This window comes from Delphinapterus leucas, chromosome 10 (assembly GCF_059928025.1).
Source record: "Delphinapterus leucas isolate spDelLeu-1000000601 "Yukka" chromosome 10, BTC_Dleu_Yukka2, whole genome shotgun sequence".
Taxonomy (NCBI): domain Eukaryota; kingdom Metazoa; phylum Chordata; class Mammalia; order Artiodactyla; family Monodontidae; genus Delphinapterus; species Delphinapterus leucas.
In genome coordinates this window covers 51,207,380-51,226,882 of record NC_143138.1, presented here as the reverse complement: position 1 = coordinate 51,226,882, position 19,503 = coordinate 51,207,380, and the positions used below count along the sequence as shown (strand labels likewise).

The 19,503-nt window shown below is 38.9% G+C and overlaps 1 protein-coding gene across 1 annotated transcript in view; it reads left to right on the top strand.

Annotated features, from left to right (window-relative positions):
- Positions 1-15,387, top strand: part of GADL1 (GAD like acidic amino acid decarboxylase 1) — a 390,875-nt gene extending 375,488 nt beyond the window's left edge. Inside the window, exon 17 of the mRNA XM_022553949.2 lies at positions 12,771-15,387. Within this exon, the coding sequence (XP_022409657.1) occupies positions 12,771-12,944 (174 nt within the window). The 3' untranslated portion in view covers positions 12,945-15,387. The remainder of the gene's footprint in view (positions 1-12,770) is intronic.
- Positions 15,388-19,503: the final 4,116 nt, after the last annotated feature.

Genomic DNA, 19,503 nt, shown 5'->3' with positions numbered 1-19,503 from the left:
AAGAAAAAGTTTGCTTTGTTAATTTTTGTCTGATTTGGAAAAAACCTAGAACATAAATAGAAGATTAATATAGAAGCAGCATACATGAGGTGTAAGATTTAATTTCTAAAACTGCTAACTCACAACCTCTCAGAATTATTTAATACAGTTTAGATGCTTTGGGGAGAAAGAATAAATTACAAGTCATGTTTTCACAACACTTTCAAATGCTTGTGTCTCAAGAGATAATGAAATAGAGTAATAAAAGACCAGGTGTGAATGTAAGTTGATTAAAAGCCAATTCATTTTAAGAAATTAATAATACTAGTTCATATTATTGAGTGCCTAGCAGATGCCAACTCTATGCTTTTTTTTTAATAAATTTATTTATTTTATTTAGTTATTTTTGGCTGCATTGGGTCTTCGTAGCTGCGTGCAGGCTTTCTCTAGTTGCGGCAAGCAGGGGCTACTCTTCATTGCAGTGTGTGGACTTCTCATTGCGATGGCTTCTCTTGTTGCAGAGCATGGGCTCTAGGCGCGCAGGCTTCAGTACTCGTGGCATGCGGGCTCAGTAGTTGTGGCTCGTGGGCTCTAGAGCCACAACTTGCGGGCTTACTTTCTTGGCAGCATGTGGGATCTTCCCGGACCAGGGCTCAAACCCGTGTCCCCTGCACTGGCAGGCAGATTCTTAACCACTGTGCCACCAGGGAAGCCCCTATGCTTGGTGTTTTTATCTATATTATTTCATTTAGTCCACATGACAGTCCTACAAGGGATTATCAGTTTTTCATAAGAGAGGACTATGAGTCCCACAGGAGTCATAGTCCTAAGTCCAAAGTTCTTGTCCAGAGTCACAGAATTTCAGGAATTGGGTCCCTAGTCAGTAAACTAGTGTCTTGGTCCATTTATGGTTAGTCTAAACCATATAACTTAGCCTCTAAATTGGGACACTTATAACGGTGAAAAGGAGTGCTGTGATAATTACAGGTATAAGTTGAGTCTGTCCTGAGGATAGTGGATATTTGGCCACTCATATGTGCATAGAGCTAGTTTATTTAGTCATCAGGCAAAATAAGCATGGGGTGGGGTATAAGAATTGAATTGGGGCATATAAAAATACTAGCTAACTTTGAAAGATGGCTCCAGAATACAAAAGAAAAATTGCAAAATCACAGATAATGAACCTTATGTTAACTTAGTCAATCACAGCTCAACTGAAATCTTCTATAATTATGTGTGAATTCTATTTAATAAGTATGGTGATATTGTTACTGAATGCAAGTTCCTGTGCCCAACACACAGTGAGGCCAAACAACCAAAACGGCGGAGTTTGGAGCAGAGCAAAGGTTTATTGCAGGGCCATGCTAGGCGATGGGTGGGTCGTGCTGAAAAACCCCAAACTCCCCAAAGGGTTTCAGCAAAGCACTTTTAAAGGCAAACTAGAGGGAGGGGGGGCATGGTTATTTGCAAACTTCTTGGTGCCAGAATCCTTCATTCTTGCAGCTGTCCACATAGGTCATGATGCTCCTGTAAACCTCCAACAAAACACATGTTATTCTCTGTTCTGCAACTTTTTACCTTTATATGAATGGACTCTTAAAGGTCAGAGACTTGAGAATGGGCTATCCTGTATATTTCAGGCTATATGCAACATTCTTTTACAAAAGGTGCAGAGCCAATCTAAGCACAGGCAACGGAGCATAAAGGTTAAAGCAAAAGGAACAGAACTAATATAAAGTCAGATTTGTTTTTCCCTATTACAGTATATATGATCTTTTTTTTTTAATATGTGTATTTATTTATTTATTTTTGGCTGCATTGGGTCTTCACTGCCGCGCACAGGCTTTCTCTAGTTGCGGCGAGTGGGGGCTACTCTTAATTGCGGTGCGCAGGCTTCTCATTGCCATGGCTTCTCTTGTTGCGGAGCACGGGCTCTAGGCACATGGGCTTCGGTAGTTGTGGCACGTGGGCTTCAGTAGTTGTGGCTAGCGGGCTGTAGAGCTCAGGCTCAGTAGTTGTGGTGCACGGGCTTAGTTGCCTTGCGACATGTGGGATCTTTCTGGCCCAGGGATTGAACCCGTGTCCCCTGCATTAGCAGGCGGATTCCTAACCACTGCGCCACCAGGGAAGCCCCACTATATTTGATCTTATGTGCTGCAAAGCCCCCAAAAAACCTCAGACCATACAGTTTCCATTAGTCTCCACCGCCCACCATGAAGAAAAGCTTCAAGTGCCACCATGTCCAAAATACCTTTATCCTTTGCATCTAAGAGTGGTCAACATGACCCTTCTCATTTTCAGACCTACAGAGAACTCAAGTAATTTGCTAAAGGACATGCAATGAGTGGTAGAACTAGAAGGAAACATTGCAATTCATGCTCCATTTCCTTTCCAGATTTTGTTCTTTAGACTCTTCTTTTTTTTCAGTTTTAATATTTTTTATTGAAGTATAGTTGATTTACAATGCTGTGTTAATTTCTGCTGTACAGCAAAGTGATTCAGTTATACATATGTATACATATATATATATATATATATACACATTATTTTTTTATATATTCTTTTCCATTATGGTTTATCATAAAAGCTTATATCTGCTAACCCTAACCTCCCACTCCATCCCTCCTCCAACCCTCTCCCCATTGGCAACGACCAGTCTGTTCTCCATGTCCGTGATTCTGTTTCTGTTTCATATATAGGTTCATTTGTGTCATATTTTAGATTCTACATATAAGTGATATCATATGATATTTGTCTTTGTCTGACTTACTTCACTTATTATGATAATATCTAATTGCATCCATTGTTGCTGCAAATGGCATTATTTTGTTCTTTTTTATGGCTGAGTAGTATTCCATTGTATATATGTACCACATCTTCTTTATCCATTCATCTGTCGGTGGCCATTTAGGTTGCTTCCATGTCTTGGCTATTGTGAATAGTGCTGCTATGAACGTAGGGTTGCATGTATCTTTTTGAATTACAGTTTTATCTGGATATATGGCCAGTAGTAGGATTGCTGGATCAAATGGTAGCTCTATTTTTCATTTTTTAAGGAACCTCCATACTGTTCTCCATAATGACTGTACCAATTTACATGCCCACCAACTGTGTAGGAGGGTTCCCTTTTCTCCACACCGTCTCCAGCATTTGTTATTTGTAGACTTTTTGATGATGGCCATTCTGACTGGTGTGAGGTGGTACCTCATTGCAGTTTTGATTTGTATTTCTAGATTCTTCTTGAGTAAGAATATTAATCTCCATCATGGACTGTCTGTTCACAGCATTACACACTTCACCCACAATATCACATTCCATATTTTATCAATCTTAGGAAGAGATCTGTACTATTATTATTATCTCTTGCCTAGAGATAAGGAATCTGGGGCACTAGGAGCTGAAGATACTTGCATGATCTCACATGGCCCTCTCATGATCTACATGGCCCTCTCAGAATCTCTGTTGTTTTTAAGTTAATTTATTCATTTCTTAATTTATACACACGTAAAGTTTACCTTTCAAGGTGCACAGTTCTGTGACTTTTGACAAGTGCATAGCATTATCTCCTGGCAAGGCTTTACATTAGGTTCTGAGGGATATAAAGAAAAATAAGGTGAAGACCTAGCTTTGAACAGAGTTTATAGTCCAATGGTCATGTATCCACACTACAGTATCACAGTTTTCCTTCTTTGAGTCAGAAATGCTCTTAGAAATGTGGAAGTGCTTTAATGTTGTTCTGGCAGATACTGGTTTCTTCCTTGATGGAGATGGAAACTGCCTGTGTGATCAGCCATAAGCAAAATTTCTGCTGTTTAGGGCTGTGAGCTCAGAACAATTTTAGACAAAAGCAAACTGTGTTAGGAGGGCAAATGCCTATTCTATATAGAATGTCATGTTTGGGGCAAATTACTCTAAAGTGTTTGGAAATACAAGGGAACTGTTTCTGTATTGTGAGGTAGCAACTGTTTCTTTAGTATCGGGTGAGAGATTCCATTTACTACATTTTAAGGATGTAAAGCTAACCATTACCACAAAGAACTTTTTTTATAAGACTAAAAAATCACTTTCTCCTTTGGACTATATCATGTTTAGACCATAAGGAAATGTTTTCTTTCAACAGCTGTTCATTTAGCAACAACCTCCCTGTGTAACACAGAGGTTACAAATGGGAGGATATATATTTAGCTGAATTCAAAACCCATTTCTATATGTTCTGAATTGCATGTGTAAAGGAAAAGCCAATTCTTTTTTTTCTTTGATGGGAAGTTTCATTGTTATAATAGTGTTCATTTTTCCTTAATTTATAATTTGACATATATCCAAACAGCAGAAATACGTTAAACCTGTGAAAATGAAAATATCTTTTTTTAAAAAATTTTATTGGAGTATAGTTGATTTACAATGTTGTGTTTTCAGGTGTACAGCAAATTGATTCAGTTATACATACAAATATATGTATACACACACACACACACACACACACACCACACACACACACGTATATATTCTTTTTCAGATTCTTTACCCATATAGGTTATTACAGAATATTGAGTAGAGTTCTACAGTAATAGTTACAGTTGGTTATCTATTTTATATATAGTAGTGTGTGTATGTTAATCCCAAGCTCCTCATTTATCCCTCCCCTCCATAAATTTGTTTCCCCTTTGGTAACCATAAGTTTGTTTTTGATATTTGTGAGTCTGTTTCTGTTTTGTAAATAAGTTCATTTGTATCATTTTTTTTTAGATTCCGCATGGAAGTGATATCATATGATATTTGTCTTTCTCTGTCTGACTTCAGTTAGTAAGATAATATCTAGGTCCATCCATGTTGCTACAAGTGGCACTATTTCATTCTTTTTTTGGCTGAGTCATATTCCATTGTATATATGTACCACATCTTCTTTATCCATTCCTCTGCTGATGGTCATTTAGGTTGCTTCCATGTTTTGACTGTTGTAAGTAGTGCTGTTATGAACATAGGGATGCATGTATCTTTTTGAATTGGAGTTTTCTCCAGATAAATGCCCAGGAGTGGGATTACTGTTCTCCATAGTGGTTGTACCAATTTACACTCTCACCAACAGTGCAGGAGGGTTCTCTTTTTCTCCACAACCTCTCCAGCATTTATTGTTAGTAGACTTTTGATGATGGCCATTCTGACTAGTGTGAGGTGATACCTCATTGTAGTTTTGATTTGCATTTCTCTGATAATTATTGATGTTGAGCATCTTTTCATATGCTTTTTTGGACATCTGTATGTCTTCTTTGGAGAAATGTTTATTTAGACCTTCTGACCATTTTTTGATTGGGTGGTTTGTTTTCTTGACATGGAACTGCATGAGGTGTTTTTATATTTTGGAAATTAATCCCTTGTAGGTCGCTTCATTTGAAAATATTTTCTTCCATTCTGTAGGATGTCTCTTCTCATGGTTTATGGTTTCCTTTGCTGTGCAAAAGTTTTTAAGTTTAATTAGGTCCCATTAGTTTGTTTTTATTTTCATTACTCTAGGAGGTGGATCAAAAAAGATATTGTTGTGATTTATGTCAAAGAGTGTTCTGCCTATGTTTTCCTCTAAGAGTTTTATAATGTCCAGCCTTACATTTAGGTCTTTGATCCATTTTGAGTTTATTTTTGTGTATTGTGTTAGAGAATGTTCTAATTTCATTATTTTACATGTAGCTGTCCAGTTTTCCCAGTACCACTTATTGAAGAGACTGTTTTTCTCCATTGTGTATTCTTGCCTTTTTTGTCATAAATTAATTGATCATAGGTCTGTGGGTTTATTTCTGGTCTTTCTATCCTGTCCATTGAGCTATATTTCTGTTTTTGCACTACTACCATGCTGTTTTGATTAATGTAGCTTTGCAGTATAGTCTGAAGTCAGGGAGCCTGATTCACCCAGCTCAGCTCTGTTTTTATTTCTCAGGATTGCTTTGGCTATTTGGGGTCTTCTGTGTTTCCATACAAATTTTAAAATTTAGAAAAGTCAGTTCTTATGTACAGTCAGAAGAAATCAAGTTATCTGGTTCTTATGTACAGTTAGAAGAAATCAAGATAAAAATGTTCATTTAAGTTTGGGAAGTTCTTATATGTTTGAGCCCTTTTCATGATCAGAAATTGATGGAATGCACTTATCCACTGGAGAGTATACCTTTTTTTAATTGAAGCCAAAAGGAAAATAAGAGATGAAAATCTGCGTTTAGACTGTGATCCAGTATCAGTGTTATGATGACCTTCCATTCACTGGCTCATGCAAGGACCATCATGATGCTTTAGTTATGGAGATAAATACCAGAGAAAGTAATGAACAAATAAAGGATTTACAGGCTTTCTCACATCTTATTTTCTATAACTGCAAAATTGGGCATCCAGGAATGCCTGGGGAATCTCTCCAGGGTAGCTTTTCTCTGATGATTGATTGGCCTTCAGCTTATATGCACTGGGAAAGCCCCGTTTGCTTCCTAGATTGTCACTGTGCTGGTCTGCACTTTTCTCAGAAGAAGCAAGGCCCCTGGAAAGCCCACTTAAGTTCTCTGACTGGTTTAGTCTTGCTAATTCTTCTCTTGGACTGGAATTCTTCCATTTAAATCCTGGCCGTTGCTGCTATTCATGCCCTGAATTCTGGCCCTCGCCTTGATCAGCATTGCATCTCTATCTGGGCTCAGCAAATCTGAGATGTCCCCAAACTATACCAAAAAAAATGACTTAAATGGGGAAAGGAGTTACATACCTTGTTATAAGTCTCAGAAAGAGTCTTGTGTTGGGTGCCAGGTACCAAGTGTGGACATTTCCTGCCAACTCTTTTCATGAGCTAGATTTTAATATCCTACTCAGAAGAACCCACCTCAAGTTAACATGGAACATGGGGCTTATTTGGAACCCAGATTATTTGGGAAGACAATATAAAACAAGCTACTTGTTGTGATGGTTCAAGAATAATTGTTCTGGAAGAAATCCACTGTGGCAACCCTGCCCACCCATCTGTGGCTCTGGTTTCATGCTCTGCTGGAGAAGAAGAGACAGGAAGAACTTTTTCATTTCCTGGCCCAATTCAGAGTTTCTGAAAGAAGCCCAGTGAACCTAATATTCATGCACTTTTTCCTTCTAAGGGGTAGATTTTATATATCGTAATGTATTTTTTTCCATTTTGACCAGGGAGTAGTACATTATGTCTAAAGCCAAATCTAGCTTATCACCTATTTATGTACAGCCTAGGAGCTACAAATGGGCTTAATATTTTTAAGAGGTTGAAAAATAATGAAAAGCAGTTAATATTTTGTGACATGTGAAAATCATATGATATTGAATATTAAATTTCATGGTTCCTAAATAAAGTCCCTAAATAGCCATGCTCATTTGTTTATATATTGTCTAGGGCTGCTTTCATGCTACAGTGGCATAGTTGAGTATTTGCAGCAGAGCTTGTATAACTTACAAAGCCTAAAATATTTACTGTCTGGCATTTTACAGAAAAAAAAAGCTTACCAAACTAGTGCTAGAGCAAATAACATTCAACATAGCAGCTGAATCAGCCCCCACTATATTGCTTTCTCAGTGTTTATTTGCTTAACCATGTATTGCAATGAGTAGCTTTGGTATGGCTATAAACTCTGTTCTGGGAAATACAAAAGGTGCCAAAGATGTATGAAGTTTAGTGTAAATATAAAGAAATTTAAAACTCTTTCAAGTGACTTTTATAGAGAGAAAAAATATTGTAGATAATTTTCTGCATTTGATACAACTAACTTTCCTTTAGGCAAAATAATCTTAGAAAAAGTTTTATTAATTACAATAAAACTCTAATTTATTCTTCAGTTTATTAGTCTGCCTGCCCACTCCATGCTCTCCCCACAAGATGTGCAAATTATTATGAGTTTAGCCTCCTACTCCTTAAAAAAATCTTTGCTTCCTTAGAGATTACAGAATGAAGATTTAATTAAATTGAAATTGAGAAAACAGCTCTAAAATCTGGAGTTTGAAGAACATCAATTTAGGGGAGAATTTAGTAAAACACAAATCTTGCTGGGTTTATTAGAAGCTCTGAATGATTCTGCTATCTAGAGTCACAGTAGAAGTGTATGTAGTCTTTGCCCCTCATGTTTACTTAAAAGGATCACTTCCTTTAATTACGGGCTTATCTTCTCAGTCATGCTGGGTGTTGTGCTGCCCCATATTTTGCAGGTGAAAATGTGACTATTTCACCCTTAGAGCATCTGATGGGAAAAGTTGTATAAAGATCCTAATGTCTAGGAGATTTTGAGACATTTATCATCTCTGAACTAGACGTCGAAGAAGTGATTTAGAGTTTTCATGATTGGGTTCATGGTTTCACTGAAGTGCCATTGGAAGCAGTTCCAAGACTTAACAAGTGGGACATGTTTAGGTAAACTATGGCACAGTGGTTTAGTGAAAAACAAAAACACGATTCAAAATGGTATGGAGATTATACCAATATGCAGAAGTAAGTATGAAAAATAACACCAACATTCATAACTAAAATTATATACACCCCCAAGGAGACAAGGGAGTTAAAACAGAGCAGCAATCCTCAAAATGTGGTCTCCAGCACCCTGCAGATCCATGAACTGGGTGTCTGCCATAAGAAAAACATGGGAACCCAGAGTTACTGTTTAGAAGCTTTTATAACAACAGTAAGTTTACTGTTGATTAAAAAAAAAACAAAACACTAATTTAGCTTGTACTTATTATGTCTTCCTTTTACCTTCTTACTTTCTTTTTAAAAATTTTTTTAAATTAATTTTATTGAAGTATAGTTGATTTACAGTGTTTTTTAAATTTCTGCTATACAGCAAAGTGACTCAGTTATACACACACACACACACACACACACACACACACACACACACATATATTCTTTTCCATTATGGTTTATCACAGGATATTGAATATAGTTCCTGCCATACAGCAGGACCTTGTTTTTATGTCTTTTTTATTTCATTTTAATTTAGTAATTAATTTTCATTTAGTTATTCACTTTTACTGTATTTCACAAAAGTATGTAATGGACTGGAAAAAATAAACTTACAGGGAGTTTGAGAAACACTTTGTATATTGAAAAAAAATGTGTTGTTTAACATTAAATAAGTTACACATTTTTAAGAAGAAATGTCATTTTACAGACATGACGATTTTATTTTAATAAAAGGCTCTGGTGACACCTGGTCAGTTATCTGTTAACAAATTACTGTACTTGGCCAGAATGAGAGAGTTGTTTTTTTCTTTTCCTTGGGTTTAAGCAACTTTTAAATACCAAATGCTGTTTATGCAGCAGGGGTGTGGCAACAACATTCTGTTTAAATGGCTAAATCATTGCTGAAACATAATTTAAGGGGGGAAACAGCAACCCTACAGAAATGTGTCGATTAAGTTCCTGTGCAACCAAATAGAAATGTCAGGATCTTCCTCCACTTAAGATGCAGGGACCAGAGCACTGAGGCAGGAGAAAAGAATTTGATATACAATTTGGGGGAAAAACCAGCAGTAAAATAATTGAGAGCTGGAAAGCAATCTCACTCCTGCTAAATTGCTTTCCTCCTTGCGTGCTCCCTTTAGGGGCGATATTCAGATATTTACATTTAGTTTGCGCATATTTTCTTTCCCTTGTGAGTATTCCATCTTGTCGGATTAGGACTGTTTCTCTGCTGTGATCAGCAAAAGAGAATATCCTAGTTGCCAAGAATTGGATTATGCCTGAAGCTTTATAAATAGGAAGTGGGTTTTTTTTTGTTTTTTTTTTAATGTGCAAAGGTGACAAGCTGGCTAGTCACGAGAACATTCTGGTCCCTAAATTGCAAAAATGTGGATTCTTTTCAAATAAGCTTTAATTTGGGTTTATGAGAATCAGAGACATGAAAAGCACATTGCAAATGTTAAAGAGTTGGTAAAATATTAACAACAACCGCTACTACTACAGTTATAATTTGTGGCAGATTTAATGAATGTTGGTGTTGCTTACAGCTTGCTTTCCCCATGAAGTATTTAAACAAAGGAGGCTTTCCCCTCTGGGCCAGGAGTAATTAATTACCTCTAGGAATTAAGCTTATATTCATGGGTACGAAAATAAGATGTGTGTTGTACTGCCAAACCCTTACTTAGCTAGTTCTCTGAAACACACAGATGTTTAGTCATTTCTTTATAATTTTCTAAAGTCAGTGACAAAATTTAGCTTAGAAGTTTGGTTCTGATGCCAGGTGTTCTGCCCATGGAAGCAAATTTTTATGCCTTACAAAGAGCAAGAATTTAAAGATCAAAAATATCTTTATATTAACACATCTGAGTGCCTCTTAGTTTTATCTTTCTTGCTCACATTAGGAGATGTTTTTGGTTTCCTAACAAGAAATGCAAACCTGACATTCATTTTGATAAGTGCCTCCTGTGAGCCACATTAGGAGCTGGAATCAAAATTCTGCTCTCCAAAGGTAAGGCATAAATTATCATTTGGGAAAGAAAAATAGAGGAAAAATAAATAGGAATAGATAATGCAAATTAGGTTTGAGCCAAGAACATGCCTGTTTTAAATTTAAAATTTGCTATAAGCCAGAGCGGATTAAACCCTGGTTACTACCTAGAGGAAGATGGAGATAAATACGAAGGGAATTTTTGTTTTAAAAAAAGTCTACAGAACCACAAGCTGTAAGCTCTAAAATTGATAGTCTGTGACTCTCCTGGGCAGACATTTGCCCCACATGGACCAGACCTCCCTGGCATTGATTAGCATGGGCACTGTGAGCCATGCCTTCTCATACCTACTCTCACACCTACAGGTTACATGCAAGAGCCCACTCGCTCTTGGAATTAAAAATAAATGTACCTTTGTCATGAGCCTAAGTCAGCCCACAGTTCTGCATTGTCCTGTGACTAGGAGGATTTTAAGAGCAGTAAATGACAAATGGGGGGTTAGAAGTTTAAATTACATGTGATTGTGCACACACATACACCCACACATGCACACCCACACATGCACATACATACACATCCACACATGCATGCATACACACATACACACATGCACATACACATGCATTCATACCCACATATGCGCTAGAAGCCCACCTACCTAAGGGGATGAGGATTGATCAAGTTAAAGCAAATAATCCTAGAAAAATATGTGATGCATACGTAACTTAAATATTTTAACTTAAAACACATCTATGTGCATTTTAATTTCCCCATCTTTTTTTTTTTTTTTTTGCGGTACGCGGGCCTCTCACTGCTGTGGCCTCTCCCGCTGTGGAGCACAGGCTCCGGACGCGCAGGCCCAGCAGCCATGGCTCACGGGCCCAGACGCTCCGCAGCATGTGGGATCTTCCCAGACCGGGGCATGAACCCGTGTCCCCTGCATCGGCAGGCCGACTCCCAACCACTGTGCCACCAGGGAAGCCCTATGTTCCTTTTACTGTGAGAGACGTCCAGTCCTTCGCTAGAATGACAGTGTGACTGTGCTGAGTAAGTCTTCGTTTTTGCTGTTGTAAGCACAGTAATAGTTCATGTTTTACAAGATTTAAGTTCTAAAATGAGCACATGATGAAAAAAGTATTTAGCTAAAATGACCCTTGGACATCGCTTAAGAAGGCTGTGGTTGAGTCCAACATATATCTCCAGAGGTCTGAAGCATTGATCCTCCCATAAGCTTGGAATAGATCATTTTGTTGAGAGCTGGGTGAAGTACTTTGGCTTGTGTTTAGGGAAGTAGCTGACAAATCATAGATGTGTTTCAAACCAGAGTGGTGTGGGGTGGTCACACTCTGAGAAGGGCTCCCGGGAACCAAGATTTATGCCCCTCATCTAAGGCATCTTATACCACGTTGTGCCTGGTTTTATTTAAGTATGCGTTTCTCCCTTCTGGACTAGCTACGTCTCCTCTTCCTGACAGGAGAGGACAGACACTCATTCTCTTCTCTTTGCCCATATTCACTGAGGATATGCTCAGCAACTGTGAAAGAGTTAAAATGAAAATGGAAGTGGAAAATTAGAAAAATGTGTGCACTTGGACTCTCAGGGCCCATTCTTCCCGTGTTCACCAGAAATCCTTAAAATATGGACTTACTAATTTTATTACCAACTGTACGCCTCTTAATAAGTGACACAGTGGTTATATTTCCTGTTAATAAACCAATATGTTCTATTAATAAACTAATAAACTGATAGTCTGCAAAATATAACTGCACATAGTACCTGTTTTAGTGTTTTCTTTGGTAGACTGTCAAGGCATAGCTGTTATTTTGTGTGCTTTTTATCCATTTCTGACTAATCTTCTTTATTCGAATTGCCTGAACTGGAGTATTTTTTAGTTCCAACAAATTTGGGAACGTAACATTTGACACTTTTGAGACTGTGACCCCTGAGAACAAACACCTGGTTTGATTTTAATGTGGCATCACTGCATCGTGATTTAAGTTTCTGAGCATGGGCTTGGGTGAGACTGCCTGCTTTTAAATCTCAGCTCTCCCACTTACCAAATGCAGGACCTCGGGCTATTTATCTAATCTCTGTGCACCTCAGTTTCCTCATCTGGAAAGGGTATATTAATAATATCTCCCTTGTGGAGTTATTGTGACGATTAAGTGAATTCATCGATCTAAGGCGCTTGAATCAGTACTTCTATGCCATAAGTTCTCAGCAGGTGATTATTATTAATGTCAACTTTGTGTGTGTGAGAATGGCATCCACACCAGTGGCTGCCCTGTGAGTAGCCAATGACTGGGTGCAATGCAATCATGATGCCTCAGTGTTCTGGTCTTTCACCGCCTCCCTCCTCTCCCATGCAGGTGGCCCCAGCCATTAAGGAGCGGATGGTGAAGAAGGGGAGCCTCATGCTGGGCTACCAGCCCCACCGGGGGAAGGTCAACTTCTTCCGGCAGGTGCTGATCAGCCCTCAAGTCAGACGGGAGGACATGGACTTCCTCCTGGATGAGATAGACCTTCTGGGTAGGGACATGTAGCTATGGTTTTTGATCCCCCAGAGGCACAGGTCCTGCCCTGGAGGGTTACAGATCCAGGGCATCTGGGGCCACATAGGAGATTGTCCTGGTGAGAAATAGGAAACATGCCACATCCTTGCCCAGCAAAACCAAAATGCTAAGCAAGTAGTGTTAAGGACTATTTAGCTGCCTGGGTGCTACTGCTGCAATAAAGGATTTTCTCACAGATGATCCCTGGGGCAGAGCCTGGGAGAGAGTTTAGTGAGTACTACGTGGGCTCTGGATTCTAAGCTTTCATTTCTCTTGAAAGAACATCGAAATTAGTGGGTTAAAGCAGTGGTTCTCACAGTGTGATCCCTACACCAGCAGCACCCGGAAACATGTTAGAAACGCAGGTTCTCAGCCCCGCGCCAGACCTACTGAATCAGAAACTCTGGGGGTGGTCTGGGTATTCTGAATTTTAAGGAGCCTTCCACGTGATTCTGAGGCAAGGTAAAATCTGAGAACCAGTAGTTTAGCACAACTTTGAATTGACTGAATAAGTACTCTTATGTGTTGCCAGCAAAAGGATATCTAATATTTCAGTGGTTCCTGAGTCGGTCTCTGAAAATGCAGCTGTGGCATCTGTAGCACAAATGTTTAGGGTCATCAGAAGTATATCAAAAGTGTTTTTTAAAAGAGAAACTATATAAGATGGTTACTTTATAAAAAGTATCTTTTATGCAGACTAAATGTTTATTCTCAAAAGTTAAAATTAGCCATAATCTATTATAAATTATTTAAATTAGAGATAAGGATAAAAGACAAACACTTCGTAGTGTAGTCCTTTTAATCAAAGCAATAGTCCTAATTCACTTCCCAGAATCTTTCGTGTCATTAATTGGGAGTAGACGTTAGGCATATATGTCTCTAATTAGGTACCTCTTTAAGCTTGAGGGGCCCTTTTTTTATCTTGTTCTCTGCTTGTAGGAAAGAACCAGAATGAAGTCCAGGGTTATACAACACTCCCTTTCGCAAGCTTTGAAATGTCAGTGTAGACTATTAAGTGATTTATATTGGGCAGAGAATCTGAGAATTAGAGGTCTTTCAGGGCAAACACCTCCTCCATTTCTCCTGGGAATGGATAATTGTAATTCTATCTAATCCTGGTCCTAGATTTCTAGCAGAATTTTCTTTGACTAAGAAATAAACAGAATTCAGATGTGTGGGTGCAGAGTTCAACAAAGTACAATTATGAATCTAAGTAGAGCTGTGATTTGGAAGGCACATGATTGAAGATTGTTCAAGTATTAGACGTAGCATATTCAATAACCATTTTGTATGCCTTCCCTAACTTACTTAAATTGCGAAGACTTAAAAAGCAGATGTGTACTATTTGCTTTTATTCCATATTCTCATTTTAGGGTGTGTCATTTCTCAATATCTCCATCAGTCAAAGAATATTTTAATCTTTCTCTGAATTACTTCAGTCTCTGGTGATAGGTATTTGTGTGTGTGTATTGCATTTCTTGTTGCCTTTTTGTTTTAACGTCTTCCTAAAATGTTCTGAAATTGATGTTTGCAATAATTTGGGTTTAATGAAATAAAAAGCAATGTGAGCACACCGTGTTTGGCTTTTCTTTTCCTGTCACCCCCCTTTACTGGATTGTACCAATACATTTTATTTATTTATTTTGTAAGTAACACAGTCATTTTATTTTATATTTTTAAGTGTTAAAATCTTTTTTTTAATTTTTATTTTATATTGGAGTAGAGTTGATTTACAATGTTGTGTTTGTTGTCAGTGTACAGCAGCTTGATTCAGTTATACATATACATATCTCTTTTCTTTTTCGTATTCTTTCCCATATAGGTTATTACAGTGTTGAGTAGAGTTCCCTGTGCTATACAGCAGGTCCTTGTTGATTATCTGTTTTATATATGTTAATGTGTACATGTTAATCTCAACCTCCTAACTTATCCCTTCTACTACATTTCCCCTTTGTTAACCTTAAGTTTGTTTTCTAAGTCTGTGAGTCTGTTTCTGTTTTGTAAATTCGCTCATTTGGTACCAATACATTTTAGAAGTAATTTGGGCTCTGTTGACATTTTAGTTAAATAATTGAGACAGTAGGTTGGAAGTGGTCTGTTTTTTAGTTAACACCTGGAATAAGGTGGAAAAAACAGTTAATAGCCAAGTATGGATTTGCCTCTTGTTCGGTCTTTCTTCATCTACAAGGCAGGTCATGGGAGACTCAATAGCCTGAGCTCAGCTCCTGTTGGGCCTTTTTTTGAAAGATGACAGTTCCTTGCTCAATGGCAAAAAAAAAACCAACTGCTACCAGTACTTTGAACATCCCACTTCTTTCTCCTTAAAATGTTCAGATATACCACCCCCAATCAGGTACTTGACTGAATGGTCAAGAAAAATTTTTTGATAAAAGGTTAATTGTAATTCATTCACCCTTTAAATGTATTGCTAATGGGCCTACTGTATTCCAGACTGTTATCTAGGATGTAGGGAATACCCAGTGACTGAAATAGACAAAATCTCTGCTCCTGTGAAGCTTTCTATATCCTTGGGGCTGACAATCAAGTCACTATGTAACAAGTCAGGTGGCAATGTGTATTTTGAAGACAGAGAGTAAAGGGATGGAATATGGTAGCTGTGAGGGTGGACTTGGCTGTCGGAGAGAAGTTGGTTAGGCAGGCCCTCGCTGACAGGGGAACCTCTGCATGGAGGTCAAGGAAGTGGAGAGAGAGCCCTATGGGTATCTGGGGAAAGGGCGTACCAGGAGGAGGGCTTGGTAAGCTAAAGGCTGAGGAGCTGCAGTTTTGATCCATCCAGGGACCAACGTGGAGGTAAGTGTGGCTGGAGTGGAGGGACTGATGGGGGTGAGTGGTAGTCAGGATAGGGTGATGGAATCAGGGACATATCTGGGAGTCAGGACACTGGACCATGTAGATGGAGACTTAGATGGAAACACACTGGAGCATCTGAACAGGGTATTGACATGATTCAGCTTATATTTTCAGAGGATCACTCTGATTGCTGTTTGGAGAATAGGGCGTGCATGGGCAAGGGTGGAGATCAAATGGGGGCAATTGCAATAGCGCAAACAAGAGACTGCGGTGGTTTATGCTAGAGGTGTAGTGAAGGAAGCGGTGAAAACGGGTCTGATCCCAGAGGCACCGAAAGGTGGAATCTTGGCTAATGGAGTAGAGTATTTAAAAAGAAATGAGAAATGAAGGATAGTTTCATTTACCTTTGGCTTGGGCAACCATAAGAAAGGAATTGCCATTACTGGGGTGAGGGCTGCAAGAAGAGTAGCTTTACCTGGTTTTGGTCATGTAAAATGTGAGCTGTAAGTCAGCCAACCAGATATGATACAAGAAATCACTTACGAGTCTCAACTTCCGGGGGGCCATTAGACTGAACCAATGAAGCATTGGACACCCAGACCATTAAAGTAAATGCCCCTGGGACAGGGGGAGTATGTGGAGTGCTATAGCCAAAAGGAGAAAGATAATATAGGTTTCCTGTTTCTTTTAACCTGTTAGCCCTGCAGGTGCGGTGTTTCTCATGGCAAATTCTACAAGTTTGAGCCTCCTCTAATGCAGAAAACCAAGGATGATGGTGACAATAGCTAACATTTACTGAGTCCATACGACATGCCAAGGACTGTGCCAGCTAGTACATTTACATGGTCTTACACACACCTTACAAAACTCGATCAAGGTGAGAGTTTTATTATCCTCATTTTACAATCAAGGAACCTGGTACACAAATAGTGTAAGAAAATTCTCCAAGATTATCAGGCTACTGAGTGGTAGACCCCAGGGTCAAATCTAAATCCACCTCACCCCAGAACCCAGGCTCTAAACTTCTTCACTTTGCTAGTGTAGATGTATAGAGAGAAAAGGGTCATCTTGAACTAATCCTAGCAATCTGTGTCTGACATCCCACAGTTACTTGGCAAACAGAAACATCAAGAACTAGGTTGGTCTAAGAGGACAATAATTATACTGTCATGGCCCCTTTCTCAAACCAGAGGATAGGAATTTTCTTGTCTGCTTTTTGCCATTGAAGTTGGAGGGCAATAGCCTAGAGGGCATTTTGATTTGAAATAGTGAGAAATTTTAATAGGGACCCCAGTGGAGGTGAGAATAAATATTTTCTTAGTATTTGGCCATTGCTTTCTTAGACCTTTGTGAGCTCCATGCCCACATGGGCAAATGCTTACTTGACAACTCCACTCAGGTCCCACTCAAACTCAGCGTGCCCAAAACTGACTCAGGATTTTCTACACCCCTGTTCAAACAAGTTCCTTTGTCCATGCTTCCATCTCAGCGAATGACATCATTATCTAGTTCAGCAAACCAGAATTTATAATTGATGCTTAATATCTCTGTCTCCATCTCTCCCCCAGTGTCCAACCTACGAGCAGACCTTGTTGGATTTACCTCCAAAACATGTCTCCAATCCATCCATTTATCCCAGCTCCATTGTCATGTCCAAATTCCAAACTCCTTTCACCTCTCCTCTGGACTATAGCTATAGCCTTCTTACTGCATCCACACATTGATTCTGGGCTTTGTCCCATCTGCTCACCAAACTGCAACCATATTAAAACACAAACTGATCCTATCTCTCACTTTCTGTTTTACAAGCTCTGCAGAAGATCTTCAGAAAAGCTGTTGGTCAAGCAAAGCTAATTAAAACTTTATTAGCCCTACTGAGTATGGAGCAACACTGCCTTGAAAGAATTTCAGTGGGGTCTCAGAAGGGGGAGTTGAAGAAGCCTATTTACAGGCTTCAGGTGTGTGCTCAGGTGGCTTAAATAGTGGGTCTTTTAAGGCAAACCGGTTGGGACACAGTCCACCATGTAATGGTGTAGGGTTGGTGGGCCCAGCAAGGGGAGTGTCATGGCACAAGTCTCCATAAATAAATTGTGTGATAAGTGAGCTGTTTCTACAGCTGAGCCCTCTTTTGTCCTGATGGGAGAGATGAGTCAAGTGTTTCTCTGGATAAGCTGGTTGGCAGGAATTTCCTAAAGCAAACAGTAAAGTTACTCACTGATTTACAACATGAAGTTTCTGAGCGAAAATCTCCTGAAACAAAATTAAATCCTGTTGGCGTAGGTGATCGCGGCCCTGATAGTTACGCTATACGAAAGCAGGTGATTTTAATTCCAAGGATAAAGATCAAATTCTGGAAGTGGCTGCCAAGGCACTGTGTCCTTCCAGCCCCATACAGGTTGTGTTGTGCTGTCACCCACCTCATGGGAGCCGGAAGTTGGGCTTTTTTCAGATCCCACCCCTCCTTTTTACCCCAGCTGTCAAAACCTTTGGATGTAGTCCTGCCTCTTCCTACAATGCTGTTTCCCCCTCCACCTAGCTAAACTTCTGCATACAGTTCTGGTCCCAGCTTGATTATTTGTTTCTTAGGGATGTTCTCTGCCTGCCTTCCAGCCACCCAAAAGGGGATCTGTCCCAATATAAGCTCTCTATAATTTTCTTAAAATATTCATATCACTATTTGTAATTATATATCTCTATGCATTTAAAAATTAGACTATAATATCCATAGGGGGCTTAGCACATAGTAATTAATAAATAATCGTGGCTGTGAGGAAGGTTGGCAAGTAGGTGCATTTAGTTTGCCTTTGGAGATGATAACTTCTTTATTTAGGGAACACCTGGATACGTAAATGTAAAATAACTAACTCATGTCTTAGAAAAAGCTTTTAAATCACCTTTAATCTTTTTTTTATTTTTAAATTTTATTTATTTTCTAATACAGCAGGTTCTTATTAGTCATCAGTTTTATACACATCAGTGTGTACATGTCAGTCCCAATTGCCCAATTCATCAGACCACCACCACCACCCCGCCGCTTTCCCCCCTTGGTGTCCATATGTTTGTTCTCTACATCTGTGTCTCTATTTCTGCCCTGTAAACCGGTTCATCTGTACCATTTTTCTAGGTTCCACATATATGCGTTAATATATGATATTTGCTTTTCTCTTTCTGACTTATTCACTCTGTATGACAGTCTCTAGATCCATCCACGTCTCTACAGATGACCCAATTTCGTTCCTTTTTATGGCTGAGTAATATTCCATTGTATATATGTACCACATCTTCTTTATTCATTCGTCTGTCAATGGGCATTTAGGTTGCTTCCATGACCTGGGTATTGTAAATAGTGCTGCAGTGAACATTGGGGTGCATGCGTCTTTTTGAATTATGGTTTTCTCTTGGTATATGCCCAGTAGTGGGATTGCTGGATCGTATGGTAATTCTATTTTTAGTTTTTTAAGGAACCGCCATACTGTTCTCCACAGTGGCTGTATCAGTTTACATTCCCACCAACAGAAGTCACCTTTAATCTTAAAACACATGCTACAAACTGAAATGTCAAGTGTTCTGGTTAGTATATGCATCCCTGCAGGAAAAGAGAAGAGTTTCTCCCTAAAAATGAATTTAGATTGACTTATCTGAGAAAACTTTTCTTCTTGGGAGTAGCATGATTTTGATTTCTAAATATTTTCTCACAAGAGAATGTCAGGCTAAAGCCATATTCATTTTAAGAATCACA